Consider the following 27,858-nt stretch of genomic DNA (forward strand, 5'->3'; position numbering starts at 1 on the left):
CTGTTCTGGATGAGAGAGCTTGGGAAGTGAGTCAGTTGTTGTTCGCTGATGATACATCGCTGGTGGCTGATTCATGTAAGAAACTGCAGAAGATGGTGACTGAGTTTGGTAAAGTGTCTGAAAGAAGAAATTTAAGAGTAAATGTGAATAAGAGCAAGGTTATTAGGTTTGAATGTAGAAAAACTGGAGGAAGTAAAGTGTTTTAGATATCTGGGAGTGGATCTGGCAGCGGATGGAACCATGGAAGCGGAAGTGAATCATAGGATGGGGGAGGGGGCGAAAATTCTGGGAGCCTTGAAGAATGTTTTGAAGTCGAGAACATTATCTCGGAAAGCAAAATTGTGTATGTTTGAAGGAATAGTGGTTCCAACAATGTTGTATGGTTGCGAGGCGTGGGCTATGGATAGAGCTGTGCGCAGGAGGGTGGATGTGCTGGAAATGAGATGTTTGAGGACAATATGTGGTGTGAGGTGGTTTGATCGAGTAAGTAATGTAAGGGTAAGAGAGATGTGTGGAAATAAAAAGAGTGTGGTTGAGAGAGCAGAAGAGGGTGTTTTGAAATGGTTTGGTCACATGGAGAGAATGAGTGAGGAAAGATTGACCACGAAGATATATGTGGCAGAGGTGGAGGGAACGAGAAGTGGGAGACCAAATTGGAGGTGGAAAGATGGAGTGAAAATGATTTTGAGTGATAGGGGCCTGAACATACAGGAGGGTGAAAGGCGTTCAAGGAATAGAGTGAATTGGAACGATGTGGTATACCGGGGTCGACGTGCTGTCAATGGATTGAACCAGGGCATGTGAAGCGTCTGGGGTAAACCATGGAAAGTTCTGTGGGGCCTGGATGTGGAAAGGGAGCTGTGGTTTCGGTGCATTATTACATGACAGCTAGAGACTGAGTGTGAGCGAATGGGGCCTTTGGTGTCTTTCCTGGCGCTACCTCGCACACATGAGGGGGGAGAGGGTTGTTATTCCATGTGTGGCGAGGTGGCGATGGGAACAAATAAAGGCAGACAGTATGAATTATGTACATGTGTATATATGTATATGTCTGTGTGTGTATATATATGTGTACATTGAGATGTATAGGTATGTATATTTGCGTGTGTGGACGTGTATGTATATACATGTGTATGTGGGCGGGTTGGGCCATTCTCTCGTCTGTTTCCTTGCGCTACCTCGCTAACGCGGGGGACAGCGACAAAGCAAAAAAAAAAAAAAAAAAAGGAAAAATAAAATATATCTATATGTTTATATATATATTTATTTATTCATTTATCAATTTATCAATTTGTTATTCATTGTCGCTGTCTTCCGCATTAGCGAGGTAGCGTGAGGAGACAGACGAAAGAATGGACCAACCAACCCACATACACATGTATATACATACACGTGCACACATGCACATATACATACCTATACATTTCAACGTATACATATATGTACATACATAGACATATACATATTTACATATGTACATAATTCGTACTTGCTGCCTTTATTTAATCCCATCGCCACCCTGCCAAACATGAAATGACAGCCCCCTCCCCCACATGCGCGAGATTTAGTGCTAGAAAAAGACAACAAAACCCACATTCATCCACACTGAGTCTCTAGCTACCACGAATAATGCACCGAAACCTTAGCGCATTTCCACATCCAGGCCCCAGAAAACCTTACATGGTTTACCCAGACGCTTCACATGCAATGGTTAAATCCACTGAGAGGACGTCGACCCCGGTATACCACATCATTCAAATTCACACTTTTCCTTGCACGCCTTTCACCCTCCTGCATGTTTAGGCCCTGATCGCTCAAAATCTCTTTCACTCCATCTTTCCACCTCCAGTTTGGTCTCTCGCTTCTCCTCGTTCCCTCCACCTCTGACACATATATCCTCTTTGTCAATCTTTCTTCACTCATTCTCTCCATGTGACCAAACCATTTCAAAAAACCCTCTTCTGCTCTCTCAACCACGCTCATTTCATTGCCACGCATCTCTCTTACCCTTTCATTACTTACTCGATCAAACCACCTCACATCACATACTGTCCTCAAACATCTCATTTCCAACACATCCACCCTCCTACGCACAACTCTATCTATAGCCCACGCCTCGCAACCATATGTACAGATTACTATAGCAGATAAGGTTAACATTGTTGTCATTTTAGACAAAAGTGTCTATTCATCTACAATGAATGATCTTCTAAATGGTGACACAACGTATTCTAAACTTAGTAATAATCCCTTAGAAGCAGTTAATTCTCATTCTAATAAAGAAATGAAGTTGTTGTTGAAAGGTATTAGTTCCTTTATCAAAAGTTTGTCATCTTTGTCCCCTTCATTGCCATATATGTATGGACTTATCAAAACACATAGATAGAATTTTCCAGCAAGACCTATAGTGAGTTCAGTAGGCTCTATCACATATAAATTGTCAAAATGGTTAGTTTCTTTATTAATCCCTTTAGTAGGTAAGGTATCAAACTCTAATATCATGAACAATGTAGATTTAGTCGACAAGCTAAACAATATTAATGTTAATTTTGATTTCAAACTAGTTAGCTTTGATGTTTCCTCACTTTTCATTAAAGTTCCAGTTGATGACTTTTTACAATAGTTACTTGATGTGTTGGGTGATATTCACTTACCTGTTTCGAAGTCTGTTTTTATTGAACTGATAAATTGTGTATAAAAGACTGTGTATTTCAGTTCAATGGAGATCATTATGCTCAAACATTTGGTATGGCAATGGTTAACCCTCATTCACCTGTACTAAGTAATCTTTCTATGGAATTTCTTGAAACAAAATTACTAAAGGATATCTTACCCTCTAATGCAATTTGGTTTAGGTATGTGGATGATGTTCTTTGTGTTCGGCCAACAAATGAAAATGTACAAATATTTCTCCCCTTACTTAAGAATATAGTACCTTCCATCAAATTTACTGTAGAAAATGAAAATAATGGTATGTTACCATTTTTAGTATACATGATTCATAGGCAAGGAAACAAGTTTAAGTTTATCATATACAGAAAACCCACCAATGTATGCTTATATATCCATTATTACTCATCTCTACATTACAGACTTAAGTTATCATCATTTCAATCTATGTTCCTTAGGGCATTACGTATTTGCAGTCCAGAGTTTATTTATGATGAGTTTGAGAAGAGATATTCTACTGGATCTAAGTTAAAGTACCCTAGATCTTTCATTGATAAATCCCTTAAGTTAGCAAAGAAATCATTTTATAGAAATTAGCCCAAACCTCCCTTTGACACCAAGAATCTTTTAGTTCTCCCTTTTAATAATAATTTCACTTTATTTCCCATGTTGCTTAAATCTTTTAATGTAAATGTTGCCGTTAGCAACAATAATACTATAAAGAATATCTTAATCAGGAATTCACCCGAAAATTCTCTTGGATGCATCTATAAAGTGCCTTGTGGAAATTGTGATAAATTTTATGTTGGTCAGACTGGTAAGGATCTTTCTGTTACACTTAAGCAACATAAATATAGTATAAGACCGGGACAAGAATCAAATGCCTTGTTCAATCACGTTAACACTATGATCATTGTATTGACTGGAGTAATGCCATCTCAGTTATTAACTCTAACTCTATTACCAAGAGAAATATCATTGAATCTTCTATTATCAAATACACAAATTATTATAAGCTTAATATTAGTGATGGCCTATACAAATTTGATAACTTTATTGTTGATAAATTTTGTAAAACGACATGTTTATGAACGCTCGTTGTATGTTTTGGACAATCACATGTTTACCAAATGGCGCCCTAGCTTCGTCTCTTCGATGCATATCAACTGACTTATATTTCTCTCCTGTTTCCCCTAATGATGTGATTATCACACGAAAGTGCACTTGGGAACTTATCGTGTTTCATTTTCCCCGTGGACTCATAGGAAAAAGAAAAAAAAAAAAATAAAATATATATATATATATATATATATATATATATATATATATATATATATATATATATATATATATATATATATATATATATATATATATATATGTTGTTCGGAAGATATAAAGACAGCCTAGTGCATTTGGATTTTACTTTAAAGTGCCTATGTTGAACGTACACGTACAAAAACAAGAACCTCGACTGATGTCTCAAATGCCACTATTAAATCATTAGTTTGCTTCTGCGTGATCTTCCCTCCACTCACTTATAAATATGCAAGATAAGCCACTGTCATGGCAGTTCCCTCTCGCGGGCGCAGCAGTGTGCAGTTTTCCTTGTCGTCTGCTCAGTGAGTAAGATTATTCTAGATAACTCGTTCATTGGAGACAAGATGAAACATAAACGTAAACTGCATTCGTTTTCAGTGAAGCTTTCACGTAGACATGGCTATAGTCATTTGATTTCAAAGATGGTATTGATCAAATTACAGACCGAAGCCTGAGTATGTTGTTTATACATAGCCGTATTTCATGCGTATGAATATATATGTATGTATCTTACCCTCCTACCCGAGTCCCTTCCATACTATATGAAGTTTCAGTAGCACTATGTCTACTAAGCGGGTCCTTAGGTCATTACCTACTGCTATGTTGTGCGTGTGTCCATGTGTGAGGGTGCAGAGCAGTAGAGCAGTATGTTGTGCGTGTGTCCATGTGTTAGGGTGCGGAGAAGTAGAGCAGTAGGTTTTCAGTGTCTTCCTTGTGGTGTTTGCATCGTAGTCATGAGGGATCTTCTTGTATTGCTGATTGTGTTTATAATACTGGAACTTCGACGAGATAGGGCAGCTCCTGTGTTTGAGGAATGTTAGTTCCTGATGGGTCCATGTCTACCAGGGTGATGTTCAAGATTGAATTAGGACTGTAGCCTTTTAGTGTTTGTCATTTCATTGTGTATGTGTTTTGTCATTTTCTTTTTCTTTGAGGAGGTGAAGGGGAGGGGGAAATCTGTGAGTATAGTTTTTTTGAAGGTTTTTTTTCTACTTTGGGGTAGGTTGCTCCTCATTAAGATGAGCATGGGGTGTTTTGTCTATTTCTGTTGTGGATCAACTTTTCAAATGGCTTAGATACTGAAGACAGTAGTGATTTAGGTTAGTAGGGGCGGAAAGTTGGGAGATTCGGAACAGCTAGGATCGAACCCGAGACCCCTGTGCAACAGGCGGGAATGCTACCGCTAGGCTATGGGCGTGGCTAATAGGTTCGATCCTGGCTGTTGGAGGTTTGTATGTTCTATTAAGGTGCGCGTTCCCATGCACTTTGTTCGTATTCATATACCTCCACGTTGTACAGTTAGGTTCGGTAAGATGCTATCTGCTGGCTATGTGCGCCTGTTGGGAAATAACCGGTGAAGACCGTTGCTCAACAACATGAGAAGAAGGGTATTCGAGTACATAGTATTCGAATAGTTATTTCCTATTAGCCAGGCCCATAGCCTAGCGGTAGTATTCCCGCTTGTTGCACAGTGGTCCCGGGTTCGATCCTGTCCGTTGGAGGATTGTATGTATGACATATATAAATATATATATATATATATATTCTTAAATCAATCATCATTATGCTCTGGACAGCAAATACGTAATGCGCTAAGGAACATAGATTGAAATTATGATAATTTAACACTATCATGTTGAAATGAGTAATAATGGATATATGAGCATACATTGGTAGGTTTTCTGTATATGCTTAAGTCTAACATAAAGATCCTTACTAGTCTTCCCAATATAAAACTTAACACAATTTCTATATGGCACTTTACAGATGCACCCAGGAGAATTTTCTGGTGAATTCCTGATCAAGTTATGCTTTGAAGTATTGTTGTTGCTGAAGGCAACATTTACACTAAAGGATTTAAGCAACATAGGAAGTAAAGTAAAATTAACATTAAAAGGGAGAACTAAAAGATTCTTGGTGTCAGTGGGAGGTTTGGGCTCAACTGTGTAAAGTGATTTCTTTGCTAACTGACGGGATTTATCAATGAAAGATCTGGGGTACTTTAACTTAGAACCAATAGAACATATCTTCCTCAAACTCATCGTCAATATACTCTGGACTACAAATACGTAAATATATATATATATATATATATATATATATATATATATATATATATATATATATATATATATATATATATATATATATATATATATATGTATATATATATATATATATATATATATATATATATATATATATATATATATATATATATATATATATATATATATATATATATATCCATGCCCGAACCATTTCAGCACATCCGGGTCTGCCCCCTTTGCCTTTGTCAGAAGAGCATTCGACCAAACCTCTCTCTCTCACTGTCATTGCTTTCACGATCAACCCGCCTCACTTCAGAATCTCCTCTCTATTGTGCTCAAGGACGATAACTCACATCTATACACCTCAGTTTTGCACCTTCAATCATATCCATCTTTGTCTTTGCAATCGCCGACCTCCTCTCCTAGCTGAAATTCTTTTTGACAGAGGCGTCTCAATGAACATGCCAAACACAAGCAACTTACCTGTGATAGCTGAGCGAGCAACGATCGTCTCGATGTGGTTGGGTGGCATGACAGCTCGCGATATATCTCGGGAGATCGGGGCCAGCCTTTCCAAAGTCTACCGATGGGTTCGACGGTGGCAGGTGGAGGGCACACTGGAAACAAAGCCCTACCGGAGAAAACCGTGGACGAGTTCATCCCGTGAACACGTGGGGAGTACAATCACCATGAAATCCGTAGGAACACTCGATATAGTTCGATCCCTTCAGCTCTATCACAACTCTGAAGCTGTTGAAAAATACTACCCAAACTACATATCTCACAAGTCCAATCTTTTTCATTACATAAACCCGGCTAAATATTCCAAGAACTTAAAGGACCAGTCATTCAGTGGCTGCAACAGGTGTAAAATCTGTTGTAAATAGGAAAATAGAATTAATTGTTATTTTTCTAAGTACTGTTAATGATATCAAAGGTGATTTTATTGCAATGAGGCCCGAGAAACAATTCTGTAACAAAGCCTGACTTACTGGGAATTAAAATCTTGTATATAGCAGTAAACCTGTTTCTTTAGCCATCAATTCCTTAGCATATGAAAACCAAAGTGGGAGACGCTTGTCATAGTCTTGTCTAAAGTTTCTGACAAGCTATAAGGATTTTCTCATCACTATTATCTCCAAAATCTCTCTGAGTCTCCTTTACCTTCGCTTCCTTAACTATCTGGAATCCTATGGTTGTATAGATGTAGGCACAGCACTAACACAGCGATGATCATCAAGAAAGAATTCTTGATGAACATCAGTGTGTTAGTGCTGTGCCTACCAGTGATTTTCTCTCTTATGTGACTCACATCTGGCCCTCCTCTCTCTAGTTGTACTGAAACGTTATCATATAGTCCTCGGCATCTCCAATTTGACAAGATGTAGCAGAGATCTCTGCTTTCTAAACTGTACATCCTTTGCTCTCTCTCTCTCTCTCTCTCTCTCTCTCTCTCTCTCTCTCTCTCTCTCTCTCTCTCTCTCTCTCTCTCTCTCTCTCTCTCTCTCTCTCTCTCTCTCTCTCTCTCTCTCTCTCTCTCTCTCTCTCTCTTCCTAAATTGACAGTATTCTCCTTGACCATTACAGTGTAGTAGCAGCTGATGGAGCCCCTTACCTCATCTTATCCCATCAACAACGGCGTTCCTCAGGGATCTGTTCTATCGCCCCGTCTCTTTACTTTTTTTATATGAATGATACTCTCTCTTCCGCTTCCAACCTTATTCATTGTTATGTTGATGATTCCAACTTTCGCCTTACACAAAACACTTCACATTCCTTCACCTTCTAATACTCATTCTCTTTCTCGCATTAAACGTACTTCCTCTCTCAGTTCGAACCTGTGCAACATTTCAGAGATAGAACGCAGTGATATAATTGATATGTATAATCAACTTCGATAGTCCTCAAACACAAATTCTGCCTACGTTTCTTTCAGAGTCACTCGCTTTCTCCTGTTGAATTTCAAAACAACACAATTCAACGCAACAATTATCTAGAAATGTTGGACATAACCATATCTTCCACCCTATTCTGAAGATCCCCATATAAACAACATCACAGCATCGGCTTCATTTATCTGTGAGTAGCTATGCCACATCAACAGGGGCATTAGTCGCCCTGATGGGGAATACTGTCCTCATATCTTGGGATCTCTTTCTTCATCTCCATGTTAAGTGGTGTCGAACCTTTAAAAGCCTTCCTAACGTAGCCTTTCAGTCATCGTTTTCTGTGCGCAGCGATAGCGTTGTTGCTGCTCTCTCTCTCTCTCTCTCTCTCTCTCTCTCTCTCTCTCTCTCTCTCTCTCTCTCTCTCTCTCTCTCTCTCTCTCTCTCTCTCTCTCTCTCTCTCAACGTATACATATATATATACACACACAGACATACAAATATATACACATGTACATAATTCATAATGTCTGCCTTTTTTATTCCCATCGCCACCCCGCCACACACGAAATAACAACCCTCTTCCCCCACATGTGCGCGTGGTAGCGCTAGGAAAAGACAACAAAGGCCACATTCGTTCACACTCAGTCTCTAGCTGTCATGTATAATGCTCTAAAACCACAGCTCCCTTCCCATATCCAGGCCCCACAGAACTTTCCATGGTTTACCCCTGACGCTTCACACGCCCTGGTTCAATCCATTGACAGCACGTCGACCCCGGTATACCACATCGATCCAATTCACTCTATTCCTTGCCCTCCTTTCACCCTCCTGCATGTTCAGGCCCCGATCACTCAAAATCTTTTTCACCACATCTTTCCACCTTCAATTTGGTCTCCCACTTCTCGTTCCCTCCACCTCTGACACATATATCCTTTTGGTCAATCTTTCCTCACTCATTCTCTCCATGTGACCAAAGCATTTCAAAACACCCTCTTCTGCTCTTTCAACCACACTCCTTTTATTACCACACATCTCTCTTACCCTATTATCATTTCCTCGATAAAACCGCCTCACACCACATATTGTCCTCAAACATCTCATTTCCAACACAACCACCCTTCTCCGGACAGCTCTATCTATAGTCCATGCTTCGCAACCATATAACATTGTTAGAACCACTATTCCTTCACACGTACCCATTTTTGCTTTCCGAGGTAATGTTCTTGACTTCCACACATTCTTCAACGCCGCCAGAACTTTCGCTCCCTCCCCTACCCTATAATTCACTTCCACTTCCATGGTTCCATCCGCTGCTAAATCTACTCCCAGATATCTAAAACGCTTCACTTCCTCCAATTTTTCTCCATTCAAACTCGCCTCCCAATTGACTTGTCCCTCAACCCTACTGTACCTGATAACCTTGCTCTTATGTGTGATTTGATTTTAAAGGTGAGTAATGTGGCAGTTGAGGGAATGATTGGTGTATATGGGGTGTTCAAAGAAAACAAGTATTGTAAATGAAAATGGTGAAGAGCTTGTAGATTTATGTGCCGAAAAAGGAGTGGTGACGGGGAATTCCTGGTTTAAAAAGAGAGATATACATAAGTATACGTATGTAAGCAGGGGAGATGGACAGAGAGCGCTATTGGATTACGTGTTAATTGATAGGCGTGCGAAAGAGAAACTTTTGGATGTTAATGTGCTGGGAGATACAACTGGAGGGATGTCTGATCATTATGTTGTGAAGGCAAAGGTGAAGATTCGTAGAGGTTTTCAGAAAAGAAAAGAGAATGTTGGGGTGAAGAGAGTGGTGAGAGTAAGTGAGCTTGGGAAGGAGACTTGAGTGAAGAAGTACCGGGAGAGACTAAGCACAGAATGGAAAATGGTGAGAACAAAGGACGTTAGGGGAGTGGGGAGGAATAGAATGTATTTAGGGAAACAATGATGGCTTGCGCAAAAGATACTTGTGGCAAAAGAAACGTGGGAGGTGGGCAGATTAGAAAGGGTAGTGAGTGGAGGGATGAAGAAGTAAGATTATCAGTGAAAGAGAAGAGAGAGGGATTTTGATGATTTTTGCAGGGAGAGAATGCAAATGACTGGGAGATGTATAAAAAAAGAGGCAGGAGGTCAAGAGAAAAGTGCAAGAAGTGAGAAAGAGTTCAAATGAGAGTTGGGTTGAGAGAGTATCATCAAATTTAAAAGAGAATAAAAAGATGTTTGGGAAGGAAGTAAATAAAGTGCGTAAGACAAGGGAACAAATGGGAACGTCAGTGAAAGGGGCTAATGGGGAGGTGATAACAAGTAGGGTGATATAAAAAGGTGGAGTAAGTATTTTGTAAATTTTTTGAATGTGATTGATAATACAGTGTCAGATATAGGGTGTTCTGGTCGAGGTGGTGTGCAAAGTGAGAGGGTTAGGGAGAATGATTAGGCAAATAGAGAAGAGGTGGAAAAAGCTTTGCGGAAGATGAAAGCCGGCAAGGGAGCGGGTTTAGATGGCATTGCAGTGGAATTTATTAAGAAAAGGGGTGACTGTATTGTTGACTGGTTGGTAAGGTTATTTAATGCATGTATGCCTCATGGTGAGGTGCTTGAGGACTGGCGGAATGCTTGCAGAGTGCCATTGTACAAAGGCAAAGGGGATAAAAGTGAGGTGTCAAATTACAGAGGTATAAGTTTCTTGAGTATTCCTGGGAAATAATATGGGAGGGTATTGACAGAGAGAGTGAAGGTATGTACAGAGCATCAGATTGGGGAAGAGCCGTGTGGTTTCAGAAGTAGGAGGGGATGTGTGGATCAGGTGTTTGCTTTGAGGAATGTATGTGAGAAGTACTTAGAAAAGCAAAGGAATTTGTATGTAGCTTTTATGGCGTCCTAGCTTCGTCTCTTCGATGTATATGAACTGACGTATATTTCTCTCTTGTGTCTCCCCTGATGTTGTGATTATTACACAAAAGTGCGCTTAGGAACTTATCGTATTTCATTTTCGCCTTGGACTCATAGCAATGTATATACATGTGTATGTGGGTGGGTTGGGCCATTCTTATGTCTATTTCCTTGCGCTACCTCGCTAAGACGGGAGACAGCGACAAAGTATAATAAATGAATAAATAAAAATATATATATATATATATATATATATATATATATATATATATATATATATATATATATATATATATATATATATATATATATATATATATATATATATATATATATATATATATACACATACATAGACATATACATATATACGCATATACATATTGATACTTGCTGCCTTCTTCCATTCTTGTCGCCACCCCGCCACACACGAAATAGCATTCCCCCATCCACGCTCCAGCGACGTAGCGCCAGAACCAGACAAAAAGGAAAAAGGCCACATTCGTTCGCACTCATTCTCTAGCTGTCATGTGTTTACCCAAGACGCTTCACATAACATGGCTCAATCCATTGACAGCACGTCGACCACGGTATACCATATCGTTCCAAATCACTCTTTTCCTTGCACGCCTCTCACACATTTTCTATGTTCAGGCCCCTATCGCTCAAAATCTTTTTCACTCCATCCTTCCACCTCCAATTTGCTCTCCCGTTTCTCTTTGTGCCCTCTACCTCTTACACATATATTCTCTTTGTCAATACTTGCTCACTCATTCTCTCCATATGTCTAAACTATATTAACACAACCTCTTCTGCTCTCTCAACTACAGTCTTCCTATTCCCACATATCTCTCTTACGCCTTCTTTGCTTGCTCGATCAAACCACCTCACTCCACATAGTGTCCTTAAACATTTCATTTCCAGCACATCCCCCCCTCCTCTGGACAACCCTATCTATAGCCCATGCCTGGCAACCATATAACATTGTTGGAACCACCATTCCTTCAAACATACCCAATTTTGCTCTTGGATATAACGTTCTCTCCTTCCACACATTCTTCACTGCTCCCAGAACCTTTGCCTTCTATCCCATCCTGTGACTCACTTCCGCTTCTGTTGTTCATATATATGTGTATATTCTTTCTTAACCGCAGGGATATGAAACACTATAAGTCCCGAGGTGCACTTTCGTGTATTGATCACATCATGAGGGAAAATGCAGGATAGAAATATAACAGTCAGTTGATATATAACGAAGACACGTAGCTAGGACGCCATTTGGTAAGCATGTGACTACCTGAATGGAGGTCGGTTGCGTTCAAGTCTGGCAATATGAGTATCATTAAACATATGTTAACAAAAACGAATTCTTTACAAATTCTATCCACCATAAAGCTATCCGAATTGTATAGGTCTTCATTGATATCAATTTTGCAATTCTGTGTATTTGATCAAAGAAGATTTGATGATATTTTTCATGGTACAAGAATGAGAGTCAAAAATTGAGATTGCATTACTCCAGTCAATACAATGATCATGATTCTTAACATGATAAAACAAGGCATTTGATTATTGTCCTGTTTTTTACAAATTTCCTGTTGTTTACGTCTAACAGAAAAATCCTTACCATTCTGCCCAACATAAAACATATCATAATATTTACACATTACTCCATGAATGAAGCCTACAGATTTTTCTGGTGAGGTCCTGATTAAGATTACATCATTGTTGTTGCTGAAGGTAACATATACATTAAAGGGTTTTAGCAACGTGGAAAAAAAAGTTATATCATTACTAAAAGGTGGAACTAAAAGGTACTTGGTGTTATTTCTTTGCCTACTTGAGATATTTAATACTGAAAGATTTAGGGTACTTTATCTTGCATCCAATAGAATATATCTCTCAATCTCATCATCAGTAAAGTCTGGACTGCATATAGGTAAAGCCTTAAGGAATATAGACCGGAATAATGGTAATTCAACTCTGTCATGTGCTGAGTAATAATGGATATATGAGCATACATTGGAAGGTTTTTCGTATATGCTAAACTTAAACATATTCTCATACATATGAATCATGCAATCTAGAAATGGCAACAAAACATCATTTTCAATTTCTACAGTAGATTTGATGGAAGGTACTAAAATGTTAAAAAAGAATAAGTATAAGTATAGAGGACTGAGCCTTAGAGGGAATATCCTCACTTGGCCCCCTTTTCTGATACTTCTTTTTGGGTAAAAAAAAAAAAAAAAAATATATATATATATATATATATATATATATATATATATATATATATATATATATATATACATATATATATATATATATTCCTATGAGTCCACGGGGAAAATGAAACACGAAAAGTTCCCAAGTGCACTTTCGTGTAATAATGACATCATCAGGAGAGACACGAAAGAGAAATATAACAGTCAGTTGATATACATCGAAGAGACGAAGCTAGGAACGCCATCAGGGGAAACAAAAGAGAGAAACGTGTGAAAAAGATTTTGAGTGATCGGGGCCTGAACATGCAGGAGGGTGAAAGGTGGGCAAGGAATAGAGTGAATTGGATCGATGTGAAATACGGGGGTCGACGTGCTGTCATTGGATTGAATCAGGGCATGTGAAGCGTCTGGGGTAAACCATGGAAAGTTCTGTGGGGCCTGGATGCGGAAAGGGAGCTGTGGTTTCGGGCATTATTTCATGACAGCTAGAGACTGAGTGTGAACGAATGGGGCCTGTGTTGTCTTTTCCTAGCGCTACCTCGCACACATGAGGGGGGAGGGGAATGTTATTCCATGTGTGGCGAGATGGCGATGGGAATAAATAAAGGCAGACAGTATGAATAATGTACATGTGTATATATGTATATGTCTGTGTGTATATATATATATGTGCACTGAGATGTATAGGTATGTATATTTGCGTGTGTGGACGTGTATGTATATACATGTGTATGGGGTGGGTTGGGCCATTTCTTTCGTCTGTTTCCTTGCGCTACCTCGCAAACGCGGGAGACAGCGACAAGGCAGGATGGATGGATGGATATATATATATATATATATATATATATATATATATATATATATATATATATATATATATATATATATATATATATATATATATATATATAGTTTGTATGGATGGGGTTGTTAGGGACGTGAATGCAAGAGTTTTGGAAAGAGGGGCAAGTATGCAGTCTGTTGTGGATGAGAAAGCTTGGGAAGTGAGACATGTGTTGTTCGCTGATGATAGAGCGCTGGTGGCTGATTCGTGTGAGAAACTGCAGGGGCTGGTGACTGAGTTTGGTAAATTGTGTGAAAAAAGAAAGCTGGGAGTAAATGTGAATAAGAGCATGGTTATAAGGTACAGTAGGGTTGAGGGACAAGTCAATTGGGAGGTAAGATCAAATGGAGAAAAACTTGCGGAAGTGAAGTATCTTAGATATCTGTGGATTTGGCAGCGGATGGAACCATGAAAGCGGAAGTGAATCATAGGGTGGAGGAGGGGGCGAAAGTTCTGGGTGCGTTGAAGAATGTGTGGATGTCGAGAACATTATCTCGAAAAGCAAAAATGGGTATGTTTGAAGGAACAGTGGTTCCAACAATGGTTGCGAGGCGTGGGCTATAGATAGAGTTGTGCGGAGGAGTGTGGATGTGCTGGAAATGAGATGTTTGAGGACAATATGTGGTGTGAGGTCGATTGATCGGGTAAGTAATAATAGGGTAAAAGAGATGTGTGGTAATAAAAAGAGTGTGATTGAGAGAGCAGAAGAGGGTGTTTTGAAATGGTTTGGTCACACGGAGAGAATGAGTGAGGAAAGATTGACCGAGAAGATCTATGTGTCAGAGGTGGAGGGAACGAGGAGAAGTGGGAGACCAAATTGGAGGTGGAAAGATGGAGTGAAAAACACCTGAACATGCAGGAGGGTGAAAAGCGTGCAAGGAGTAGAGTGAATTGGAACGATGTAGTATACCTGGGTCGACGTGCTGTCAATGGATTGAACCAGGGCATGTGAAGCGTGTGGGGTAAACCATGGAAAGTTCTGTGGGGCCTTGATGTGGAAAGGGAGCTGTGGTTTGGGTGCATTATTACATGACAGCCAGAGACTGAGTGTGAACGAGTGTGGCCTTTGTTGTCTTTTCCTAGCGCTACCTCGCACACATGAGGGGGGAGGGGTTTTTATTTCATGTGTGGCGAGGTGGCTATGGGAGTGAATAAAGGCAGACAGTATGAATTATGTACATGTGTATATATGTATATGTCTGTGTGTGTATATATATGTTTTTGTTGAGATGTATAGGTATGTATATTTGCGTGTGTGAACGTGTATGTATATACATGTGTATGTGAGTGGGTTGGGTCATTCTTTCGTCTGTTTCCTTGCGCTACCTCGCTAACGTGGGAGACAGCGACAAAGCAAAATAAATAAACAAATAAATAAATGAGAGAGAGAGAGAGAGAGAGAGAGAGAGAGAGAGAGAGAGAGAGAGAGAGAGAGAGAGAGAGAGAGAGAGAGAGAGAGAGAGAGAGAGAGAGAGAGAGAGAGAGAGAGAGAGATATGAGTGGAAATTTAATGAGTGTGGTTGAGAGAGCAGAAGAGGATGTGTTGAAATGGTTTGGACATATGGGGAGAATGAGTGAGGAAAGATTGACAAAGAGGATGTATATGTTAGCGATGGAGGGAACAATGAGAAGCGGGAGACCAAATTGGTGGTGAAATGATGCAGTGAAAAGATTTTAAGCGATCAGGGCCTGAACATACAGGAGGGTGAGAGGAGTGCACTGAGTAGAGTGAATCAGAAAGATGTATACCGGACTCGATGTGCTAACAATAGACTGATCCAGGGCATGCGAAACGTCTTTGGTAAACCACGGAAAGGTCTCTGGGGCCTGGATGTGGATAGGGAGCTATGTCTTCGGTGCATTACACATGACAGCTAGAGACTGAGTGTGAACGAATGTGGCCTTTTTGGTCTGTTTTCCTGGCGCTACCTCGCTGAAGCATGGGGTAGCGATGCTCTTTCTTATGGGGCGGGTTGGCGCCAGGAATGGATGAAGGCAAGCAATATTTCTTCTTTTCTGAAATCAATATTGCCATATGAGGATCTATTTCTTTTTTCATTAAGCAAAACAGCAATTTGGAAAATTGATATATCTTTAATTGGACAAAAGGTAGTAAGTCATTTAGCACGTCTATGAAAAGTAATCAGAGTTTACATAGTAGGTCGTGTGATTAGTGCCACACAGCGATGTTAAAGCATAATTCTTTTGTAGCATAATTCTTTTGTAAATACCCTCAACTGGATAAGAGAATATATGTGTGTTAGTTGTTGAATCTTTAAACCCAAGGAAATCAAACTCACTCTTGCATAAACTCCCGTATAAGAAAAGTTCTACAATATGTGTTTCTGCTTAAACACTAACACCATGTTCAGACCCAAGGATACACATAATGGCAGTCACTATGTCCTACGCTCCTCATTAAGTGAGCCAGCAGGAAGCGTTGTATTGACTCTGAGTCTAGCTGGAGGAAGACGTGCTACGGTCAAGTATTGAGGATTTCATGAAGGTTTAGGTCTCCACAACGTTACTGTAAGTCAAAACACTGTAAAAATATATTTTACTGGAGAAGGTACTTGTGAAGGTGATATTCAAACTTACACAGAATAGATTGTGAAGTAAGATCTATTATGATATCTATATTGAATTACCTGGTGAAGCACACACACACACACACACACACACACACACACACACACACACACACACACACACATTGGTCTCCGTGATGTAGTGGTCAACGTTACTGAACGAGAGTAGCTACAGGTTCGCCCGGGGTCTAGGGATCGAATCTAGGGCTCGGCAGCTGACTCACAGCCAATCCTAGGTGTTCATCATCCACTCTACACTAGTCGATAAATAGGATACGTGGCTTTGCTTCGGGATCTTTGTGTGTGTATGTATACATACGTATTAGTAAAGGTATACTGCACAATTACAAGGTTAAGGAGACAGACAAACGACGGCAATATAACTCTCTCTCCATAACACAGAAATAGTAATCATACACACTACATGTACGTACATAATAAGATAGTCAACCATATGCTAAGAGTAGTTCCCTATATTCCAGGTCAGTTATGTTATCAACTTGGTATTTCCTAACGCTGATCGCCACCAATTTCGCTGGAGTTAAATCTAAGGTCAGTAGGGAAGTAGGCATCGCCGTGGACCAGGTGAGCCTGTATGTGGGCATCACTGTGGTTCAGGTGGCGGAGCAGCACCTCGCCGGCTGTCACCTGGTGCTGATTACCACTACAAGACATTCTCCAATACTTCTAAATACTCTCAGGTAAATAGTTCTCGGATGCATTTGGTTGCCATGTCGGTGCACGACAAGCTCTTGGTAACAAAACACTATTATTGTCACGACCATTACACTGTCCTTCCTTGTGGAGAATCGTGTGTGGAGTCGAGTTCTGTTAGGTATGCAGTAGGGGTTTCTCTGACTGAAAAAAAAAACTCTTTTGTGCTAATATCTATGTCTCCATTTTTCAAGAAGAATTAACAGCTCTTCCAGCTTATACAGAACCCGTCCCACTACCAGAACACCACACATCTACCTGTGAAAATACGTAGTGCTGACAGAAGTATGTCCAGCTTTTGCGTACACAGAGAGTGAAGTGATCTTGAATAGGATTATCCACTTAGTACAGCTAAGATTTCCTTCACTCAAGAGAGAGTGATGAAGAGTGCGCGTGAAGTGCCCGAGAGAAGCTCTGTGTGGTAGGGATGGTGCCTCTCTCTTTTATGCACTATCACGTGTCTTCTTTTTTATGCAATATCCCCCCTCCTCCACCGTCTCTGTACATTAGATTGAACGACATACAGTTAGATTATCAAAAGTATCAATCTCTTCGTCATATCAGTCAGGTACCTTTAGAATTTGTCCCTCTTCGAATAGATGTCAAATTGCTCGAGCCAACAGACTCAAGTCCTGGTTTGTGGCATGATAAATCTTGGACTAAAATGACTGTATTTCCAGTCAGTCAGATCATCACCTGTAGCTAAATTCGAATACGATTTTAATTGCCTCAAGCATGCAGCTATCTTGAGATATTTGACTGCCATATGATGCAGCCGGGGTAAACCATGGAATGGTCTGTCGGGCCTGGTTCTGGATAGAAGACTGGTTTCGGTGCGTTACACATGACAGCTAGAGAATGGATAGGAGTGGATGTGGCCATTTCTTGGCCAGCTCCTGTAGCCGCCTCGCTATAGCGAAAAATGAAGAAGAAAGAGACAAAAAAATGAATCTATGATACGTATGTTTGTAATACCAGCAAAGAGATGATTACGGTTCTGACGCCAACTGCTAGTAACACGTGCGGTTAGGTTACACTATCCAGCAATTATTTTTTTTTTTCGCATATCCGAAGGCGGAAAATTTACAAGCCTGGCATTCACTATGGAGTTTCCGATTTCTGATTAACATCGAAGATTAAATTACAATAACTTGACTCATTGTAGAGACTGAAGCATTTATCCTTTTTCTCTTCATGTATCAGATTTCGCAAATAGCGTGATAATGTACCATAAAGAAAATATGAATAAAACACAAAACATAAATCACAAGAAATACAGGTCTAACATTTTCTTTTTCATTTTTCCTCGCCGTTTCCCTCGTCAGTGAGGTAGCTGTCGTGTACTGACGCACAGGCCTTCATCCGCAGTTAAGCTCCATAGACCGTCCCATGGTTATCCCCTGACCACTTCATGTGCCCTGGTTCAGCTTCATGCGTATCATATCGCTCCTTTATGCTTTATCGCGTACACACCTCTCACCCTCCTGAATATTGAGGCTTATATGATACATTTTCACAAAATCATACGTGAGAAGTTACAAATATCTAAAAACAACGAATCGCCAGGTTATCATTATCGTATATTATCTAAAGGTAGATATCGATTTATACAGAATGATTGAAAGCGAAATAACGAGCGATAATGAATGGTATCATATGCATAATAGTAGTGGCAATAATGATAATGATAATAATGATAATAAAAATGATAATAATAGTAATAATCATTATTATTATTATTATTATTATTATTATTATTATTATTATTATTATTATTATTATTATTACTATAATTATTATCATTATTATTATTATTATTATTATTATTATTATTATTATTATTATTATTATTATTATTATTATTATTATTTCATTATTATTGTTATTATTATTATTATTATTATTATTATTATTATTATTATTATTATTATTATTATTATCATTATTATTATTATTTTATTATTATCATTATTATTATTATTATTATTATTATTATTATTATTATTATTATTTTTATCATTATTATTATAATTATTATTATTATTGTTATCATTATTGTTATCATTATTATCATTTTTATCATTGTTGTTATAATTTTTACTATTATCATTTTCATTGTTATTATTATTATTATCATTATCATTATTATATATATTATCATTATTATTACTATTATTGTTATTATCATCATTATTATTATTATCATTATTATTATTATTATTATTATTATTATTATTATTATTATTATTGGCGGAATGCGTGCATAGTGCCATTGTACAAAGGCAAAGGGGATAAGAGTGAGTGCTCAAATTACAGAGGTATAAGTTTGTTGAGTATTCCTGGTAAATTATATGGGAGGGTATTGATTGAGAGGGTGAAGGCATGTACAGAGCATCAGATTGGGGAAGAGCAGTGCTGTTTCAGAAGTGGTAGAGGATGTGTGGATCAGGTGTTTGCTTTGAAGAATTTTTTTTTTTTTTTTTTTTTTTTTTTTTAGACTTTGTCGCTGTCTCCCGCGTTTGCGAGGTAGCGCAAGGAAACAGACGAAAGAAATGGCCCAACCCCCCCCATACACATGTACATACACACGTCCACACACGGAAATATACATACCTACACAGCTTTCCATGGTTTACCCCGGACGCTTCACATGCCTTGATTCAATCCACTGACAGCACGTCAACCCCTGTATACCACATCGCTCCAATTCACTCTATTCCTTGCCCTCCTTTCACCCTCCTGCATGTTCAGGCCCCGATCACACAAAATCCTTTTCACTCCATCTTTCCACCTCCAATTTGGTCTCCCTCTTCTCCTCGTTCCCTCCACCTCCGACACATATATCCTCTTGGTCAATCTTTCCTCACTCATTCTCTCCATGTGCCCAAACCATTTCAAAACACCCTCTTCTGCTCTCTCAACCACGCTCTTTTTATTTCCACACATCTCTCTTACCCTTACGTTACTTACTCGATCAAACCACCTCACACCACACATTGTCCTCAAACATCTCATTTCCAGCACATCCATCCTCCTGCGCACAACTCTATCCATAGCCCACGCCTCGCAACCATACAACAATGCTTTGAAGAATGTATGTGAGAAATACTTAGAAAAGCAAATGGATTTGTATGTAGCATTTATGGATCTGGAGAAGGCATATGATAGAGTTGATAGAGATGCTCTGTGGAAGGTATTAAGAATATATGGTGTGGGAGGCAAGTTGTTAGAAGCAGTGAAAAGTTTTTATCGAGGATGTAAGGCATGTGTACGTGTAGGAAGAGAGGAAAGTGATTGGTTCTCAGTGAATGTAGGTTTGCGGCAGGGGTGTGTGATGTCTCCATGGTTGTTTAATTTGTTTATGGATGGGGTTGTTAGGGAGGTAAATGCAAGAGTCCTGGAAAGAGGGGCAAGTATGAAGTCTGTTGGGGATGAGAGAGCTTGGGAAGTGAGTCAGTTGTTGTTCGCTGATGATACAGCGCTGGTGGCTGATTCATGTGAGAAACTGCAGAAGCTGGTGACTGAGTTTGGTAAAGTGTGTGGAAGAAGAAAGTTAAGAGTAAATGTGAATAAGAGCAAGGTTATTAGGTACAGTAGGGTTGAGGGTCAAGTCAATTGGGAGGTGAGTTTGAATGGAGAAAAACTGGAGGAAGTGAAGTGTTTTAGATATCTGGGAGTGGATCTGGCAGCGGATGGAACCATGGAAGCGGAAGTGGATCATAGGGTGGGGGAGGGGGCGAAAATTTTGGGAGCCTTGAAAAATGTGTGGAAGCCGAGAACATTATCTCGGAAAGCAAAAATGGGTATGTTTGAAGGAATAGTGGTTCCAACAATGTTGTATGGTTGCGAGGCGTGGGCTATGGATAGAGATGTGCGCAGGAGGATGGATGTGCTGGAAATGAGATGTTTGAGGACAATGTGTGGTGTGAGGTGGTTTGATCGAGTAAGTAACGTAAGGGTAAGAGAGATGTGTGGAAATAAAAAGAGCGTGGTTGAGAGAGCAGAAGAGTGTGTTTTGAAATGGTTTGGGCACATGGAGAGAATGAGTGAGGAAAGATTGACCAAGAGGATATATGTGTCGGAGGTGGAGGGAACGAGGAGAAGAGGGAGACCAAATTGGAGGTGGAAAGATGGAGTGAAAAAGATTTTGTGTGATCGGGGCCTGAACATGCAGGAGGGTGAAAGGAGGGCAAGGAATAGAGTGAATTGGAGCGATGTGGTATACAGGGGTTGACGTGCTGTCAGTGGATTGAATCAAGGCATGTGAAGCGTCCGGGGTAAACCATGGAAAGCTGTGTAGGTATGTATATTTGCGTGTGTGGACGTGTGTATGTACATGTGTATGGGGGGGGGGTTGGGCCATTTCTTTCGTCTGTTTCCTTGCGCTACCTCGCAAACGCGGGAGACAGCGACAAAGCAAAAAAAAAAAACTATCATTATTATTATCATTATTATTATTATTATTATTATTATTATTATTATTATTATTGTTATTTTTATTATTCTAATTATTATGATTATCATTATTATTATTATTATTATTATTATTATTATTATTATTATTATTATTATTATTATTATTATTATTATTGTTTTTAACATAATGATAAAAGTATAATGAAAACAACAATAATGATAGTATCATATTTCTCTTCATGCTTCATTCTCTTACGTTAACGAGGTAGCATTAGGAAGAGAGACGATGAAAATGCTCTCATTTGCTCACATCCTTTCTCTCGCTGTCATGTGCTGTACATTGCACCGAAACCAGAGCTCACCAACGTTTACGTAGTTATCTTTGACATCTTCACATCCTCTGGTTCAGCCTAATGACAATACGTCACCCAATGTGCATCACATTACTCCAATTCGCATTATCCCGCGTGCGCCTCCCCTCTTCCAGCATGTTCAGGTCCCGGTACCTCAAAGCATGCCTTATGCCATCTTTCTATCTTATTCTCGGTTTGCCCTCTTTTCCTCGTTTCATGAGGGGAGTGATGATGATAGCAGAATTGGGAGAATATAGGAGACGAAATGAGATTATGGAGTGACGGATAACAATATGATGGGTGGAGCTGGAGTGATTTCGAATGAGTGTAGTGGGCGTTTAGCGCAATGGAAGTTGCCAAAGAGGTGGATGGTATTATACTTAGATCCCTAGAAAACTGGCTGATCATTGTATACCTTGGTCACAGTGCGTTTGAAGTTTCCAGACTGTGTTAAATAAAGTTGTAGTAATAAATTTCGTAATTATTCTAGATTATCGTAAGATGTTAGTATAACCTTCCCATTATATTCCTTAGTGCTGGTATGGATGGTGTGGTGTTGGTGGAGGTAGGGGAGGTGTTTTCCCTGGACCAGCTGGACCAGGACCACCTCCTCCAGGGTCTGTGGGGGGACACTAGAACTACCTGCCGTGCTCTCATCCTCGACCTCACCTCCACCAGCAATAACAATAACAGGACCAACTTATCCCTCAGGTAAAGCTATGTTCTCAGTATGTTCTTACGGCAAAAAGGGAAAAGTATCCCTTTCGTGTCCTTTTAGCTGGTCATTTGCTGAAAATTCATACCATGTGCAGATGGATAAAGATATCCATCTTATCTTTATGTCTAGCTTCCCAAACTCTTATTTCGATCAGATGAACATACTAATGATAGTATATATATATATATTGTAATAAAACTGTTTGGCTAAGGAACTTACTATAGTTAACTAATCTTATCATAATCATCAAAGACTCGTTTAGAGGTTACTGACTTTAGTTAAACCAGTTCAAGGGGAAGGAAGAAAGGTTTTGTAAATTTTAAAGTAGAAGGTATATATATACATATATAGAACGTCTGTAGATACAGAAACAGATGCCTAAAACGTACTTAAATCATGTAATCGGTAGGGGCTATACAAAAGGACGGCTAAAGCATTCCATAGGCGTCGTATGAATATAAATGCAATGCTAACTTCTTGTCTTATTCAAAACCTCTTGAACCAGCACCAAAACCTTAGGTTGAGTCGTTTATCAATTTAGTAGACCTGAAAGTATGGGTAGGAAACCTTCCTTTAGTTTATGTTGAAGGAAGATTCAGTTTTGAGTAGTGAAATGTAGTGACTGAAGCACTTTGTATTTCCTTATAGAATCAGAAAAGAAACGATATTTTAACTGGATAGTCAACTGCACGAATCATTCTTAAAATATCAGAAAAAATAATGTTGCGAGAATTTTCTGTAAACATCAGCAGTGGTCAAGTAAGAATGTGTTTTCCAGCTTGTTGGAGAGGTCAGAGTTATGGCATCAGTCAGAGACGCGAGTGGTGGTAGTAGGTGGGAAGGCAGGAGTGAGGGACGTCCTGCTCCATCCTAGTCTTCGCAACACCGTCCACGCCCTCTACTTGGCCGTCGAAGAACTCACCCTCCGTCATCCATCGCGCCGCGGTAAGACTGTGCTCAGGTCACAACTGACGTTATATGAATTTATCAAGAAAGTGGGTGAATGTTTTGTTGATGGGTTGGATTCATGAAGCCCCGCCTCACTGCTACCTCTGTGCTTTTAAGAACCTGAACATCTGTCTCTACTCCCTCTGTCTGAGGATGTATCAAACGAAAGTACTCATTGTTTTTTATTTTCTCTTTCCAGTGGTGATAGTGCGACAGGAACTACCGTGTATCGTTTATTTGACATGTCAGTCGGTTAAGGAAATTAGCAAGAAGTCCCTTACTCTTATGACTTAGGGTACTTCATTTATCATCAGCAGATGTGTTAGCATGAATACCACATTATTTCTGATGATATTAGTGGTCTTACATATCAAATGAAATAATGACTACGAAGCCATACATGATGACTAAGCATGTTAGCAGTGTTCCAACCATTTAGTGTTAAGAAATTCCAGTGAATGAGTGCTTACGCACATTTACTTTATATATATATATATATATATATATATATATATATATATATATATATATATATATATATACATAAATACAGTAAATATAAATAGAATATACCACATCGTTCCAATTCACTCTATTCCTTGCACGCCTTTCACCCTTCTGCATGTTAAGGCCATGATCGCTCAAAATCTTTTTCACTCCATCTTTCCACCTCCAATTTGGTCTCCCACTTTTCCTCATTCTCTCCACCTCTGAAAAATATATCCTCTTCGTTAATCTTTCCTCACTCATTCTCTCCATGTGACCAAACCATTTCTAAACACCCTCTTCTGCTATCTCACCCACACTCTTTTATTTAACACACACCTCTCTTACCCTATTATTACTTACTCGATCAAAAAACCTCACACCACTTATTGTCCTCAAACATCTCATTTCCAGCACATCCACCCTCCTCCGCACAACTCCAACTATAGCCCACGCCTTGCAACCATAAACCATCGTTGGAACCACTATTCCTTCAAACATACCCATTTTTGCTTTCCAAGATAACGTTCTCGACTTCCACATATTTCTCAACGCTCCCAAAACTTTCGCCCCTCCCCCACCCTATGATTCACTTCCGCTTCCATGGTTCCATCTGCTGCCAAAACCACTCCCAGATATCTAAACCACTTCACTTCCTCCAGTTTTTCTCTATTCAAACTTACCTCCCAATTGACTTATCCCTCAACCCTATTGTACCTAATAACCTTGCTCTTATTCACATTTACTCTCAGCTTTCTTCTTTCACACACTTTACCATACTCAGTCACCAGCTTATGCAGTTATTCACCCCAATCAGCCACCAGCGCTGCATCGTCAGCGAACAGCAACTGACTCAATTCCCAAGCTCTCTCATCCACAATAGACTGCATACTTGCCCCTCTTTCCAAATCTCCTGCATTCACCTCCCTAACAATCCCAGCCATAAACAAATTATACAACCATGAAGACATCACGCACCCCTGCCGCAAACCAACATTCACTGAGAACCAGTCACTTTTACTCTCGTCCTACACGTACACATGCCTTACATCCTCGCTAAATACTTTTCATTCCTTCTAACAACTTGCCTCCCACACCATGTATTCTTAATACCTTCCACAGAGCATCTATATCAATTCTATCATATGCCTTCTCCAGATCCATAAATGCTACATACAAATCCATTTGCTTTTCTAAGTATTTCTCACATAAATTTTTCAAAGCAAACACCTGATCCACACCACCTCTGAAACCACGCTGCTCTTCCCCAATGTGATGCTCTGTACATGCATTCACCCTCTTAATCAATACCCACCTATACAATTTCCCAGGAATACTCAACAAACTTATACATCTGTAATTTGAGGACTCATTCTTATCCCCTTTGCCTTTGTACAATGGCACTATGCAATCATTCCGCCAATCCTCAGGCACCTCACCATGAGTCATATATACATTAAATAACCTTACCAACCAGTCCACAATACAGTCAACCCCTTTTTTTATCAAATTCCACTGCAATACCATCTAAACCCGCTGCCTTGCCGGCTTTTATCTTTTGCAAAGCTTTTACTGCCTCTTCTCTGTTTATCAAATCATTCTCCACAACCCTCTCACTTTGCACACACTTCGACCAAAACACCGTACATCTGCCACTCTATCATCAAACACATTCAGCAAATCTTCAAAATACTCACTCCATCTCCTTCTTATATCACCACTACTTGTTATCACCTCCCCATTAGCCTCCTTCACTGATGTTCCAATTTGTTCCCTTGTCTCACGCAGTACTTTATTTTCCTCCTTCCAAAACATCTTTTTATTTTCCCTTAAATTCAATGATACTCTCTCACTCTAACTCTCATTTGCCCTCTTTTTCACCTCTTGCACCTTTCTCTTGACCTCATGCTTCTTTCTTTTATAAATCTCCCACTCATTTGCATTTTTTCCCTGCAAAAATCTTCCAAATGCCTCTCTGTTCTCTTTCACTAATAATCTTACATTCTCATCCCACCACTCACTACCCTCTCTAATCTGCCCACATCCCACGCTTCTCATGCCACAAGCATCTTTTGTGCAAGCCATCACTGCTTCTCTAAATACTTCCCATTCCTCCCCCACTCCCCTTACGTCCTTTGTTCTCACCTTTTTCCATTTTGTACTCAGTCTCTCCTGGTACTTCCTCACACAAGTCTCCTTCCCAAGCTCACTTATTGTCACCACTCTCTTCACCCCAACATTCTTCTTTTCTGAAAACCTCTCGAAATCTTCACCTTCGCCTCCACAAGATAATGATCAGACATTCCTCTAGTTGCACCTCTCAGCAGATTAACATACTTTAAACCAGGTATTCCCAGTCACCAGCTCTTTTTCAGCACATAAATCTACAAGCTCTTCACCGTTTCCATTTACAACACTGAACACTCCATGTACACCGATTATTCCCTCTACTGCCACATTACCCATGTTTGCATTCAAATCACCGATTACTATAACCCGGTCTCATGCATCAAAACTACTAGCACACTCACTCAGCTGCTCCTAAAACACTTGCTTCTCATGATCTTTCTTCTCATGCCCAAGTGCATATGCACCAATAATCACCCATCTCTCTCCATCCACTTTCAGTTTTACCCATATCAATCTAGAGTTTACTTTCTTATACTTTATCACATACTCCCACCACTGCTGTTTCAGGAGTAGTGCTACTCCTTCCGTTGGTCTTGTCCTTTCACTAACCCCTGACTTTACTCCCAAGATATTCCCAAACCAATCTTACCCTTTACCCTTGAGCTTCGTTTCACTCAGAGCCAAAACATCCAGGCTCCTTTCCTGAAACATACTACCTATTTATCTATCTACTTCTATATCTATATGTATATGTATATGCACTGTTTATGTATTTTTCCAGCAGTGGCCAGTGATGGCGTGTGGATGTACCAGCGGTGTATGTACTGCAGCACAGGAGAAGCGGACGTGCAGCTCATGAAGGTGTGGAAAATGAACTTAAACATGCCAAGTTTTGACCCACGTTTTGATGGTGAGGACATTATAATGACCATGATATAGCTCCTGCTGTTTATTTTGAATCTGTACTGCTGGCAAAATGATATCATTGTGATGAAATTCTTTACAATATGGGCTAGAAATATTTTGGGGAAGGTATTCATTATGATATTGGTATCCTTGTATGTATGACTAGTCTATTATTTTTTCTTTTCGAATGCATATTTTGGTGTCGTGCAACATTCAATGTTAGGGAGACCTGGAGACATATCTAGGTATACACATTATGAAGTCCATAGCAGTCCAGAACTATTGCTTCTCTACCGAGATGTATTGGTGGATGATGTTTTATACATATTCATTCATACTTGCTTTATCATACTTGATCACTGTTTCCTGTATCAGCAAGTAGGCGCCAGGAGACAGACGAACTGCCCATCCACTCATGTACACACATATATACATAACCGCCCATACGCTAACATATACATTCACATACATATACATATCAACATATACACATATACATACGTATACATACGCAGACATATACATACATACACATGTGCGTATTCATATTTCCTAGCCTACATCCATTCCCGGCGCCACCACGTCCAACAATAAACATCACCGCTGCCCCCCGCTTCAGTGAGGTAGCGCCAGGAAAATAGTCAAAATGGCCACATTCGTTCACCGAAACCACAATTCCCTATCCACATCCAGGCCCCACAAACCTTTCCAT

At 39.6% G+C, this 27,858-nt stretch overlaps 1 protein-coding gene across 1 annotated transcript in view; it reads left to right on the plus strand.

Annotated features, from left to right (window-relative positions):
- The first annotated feature begins 16,964 nt into the window (after window positions 1-16,964).
- The window catches only part of LOC139758264 (glutamate receptor ionotropic, kainate 2-like), a 34,046-nt gene continuing 23,152 nt past the window's right edge, over window positions 16,965-27,858 (plus strand). The window contains exons 1-4 of the mRNA XM_071679476.1: window positions 16,965-17,176; window positions 22,493-22,669; window positions 23,455-23,621; window positions 27,022-27,150. Coding sequence (XP_071535577.1) covers window positions 16,965-17,176; window positions 22,493-22,669; window positions 23,455-23,621; window positions 27,022-27,150 — 685 coding nt within the window. The remainder of the gene's footprint in view (window positions 17,177-22,492; window positions 22,670-23,454; window positions 23,622-27,021; window positions 27,151-27,858) is intronic.

The sequence above is a fragment of the Panulirus ornatus genome, chromosome 30 (genome assembly GCF_036320965.1).
Source record: "Panulirus ornatus isolate Po-2019 chromosome 30, ASM3632096v1, whole genome shotgun sequence".
In the NCBI taxonomy this organism is placed as follows: Eukaryota; Metazoa; Arthropoda; class Malacostraca; order Decapoda; family Palinuridae; genus Panulirus; species Panulirus ornatus.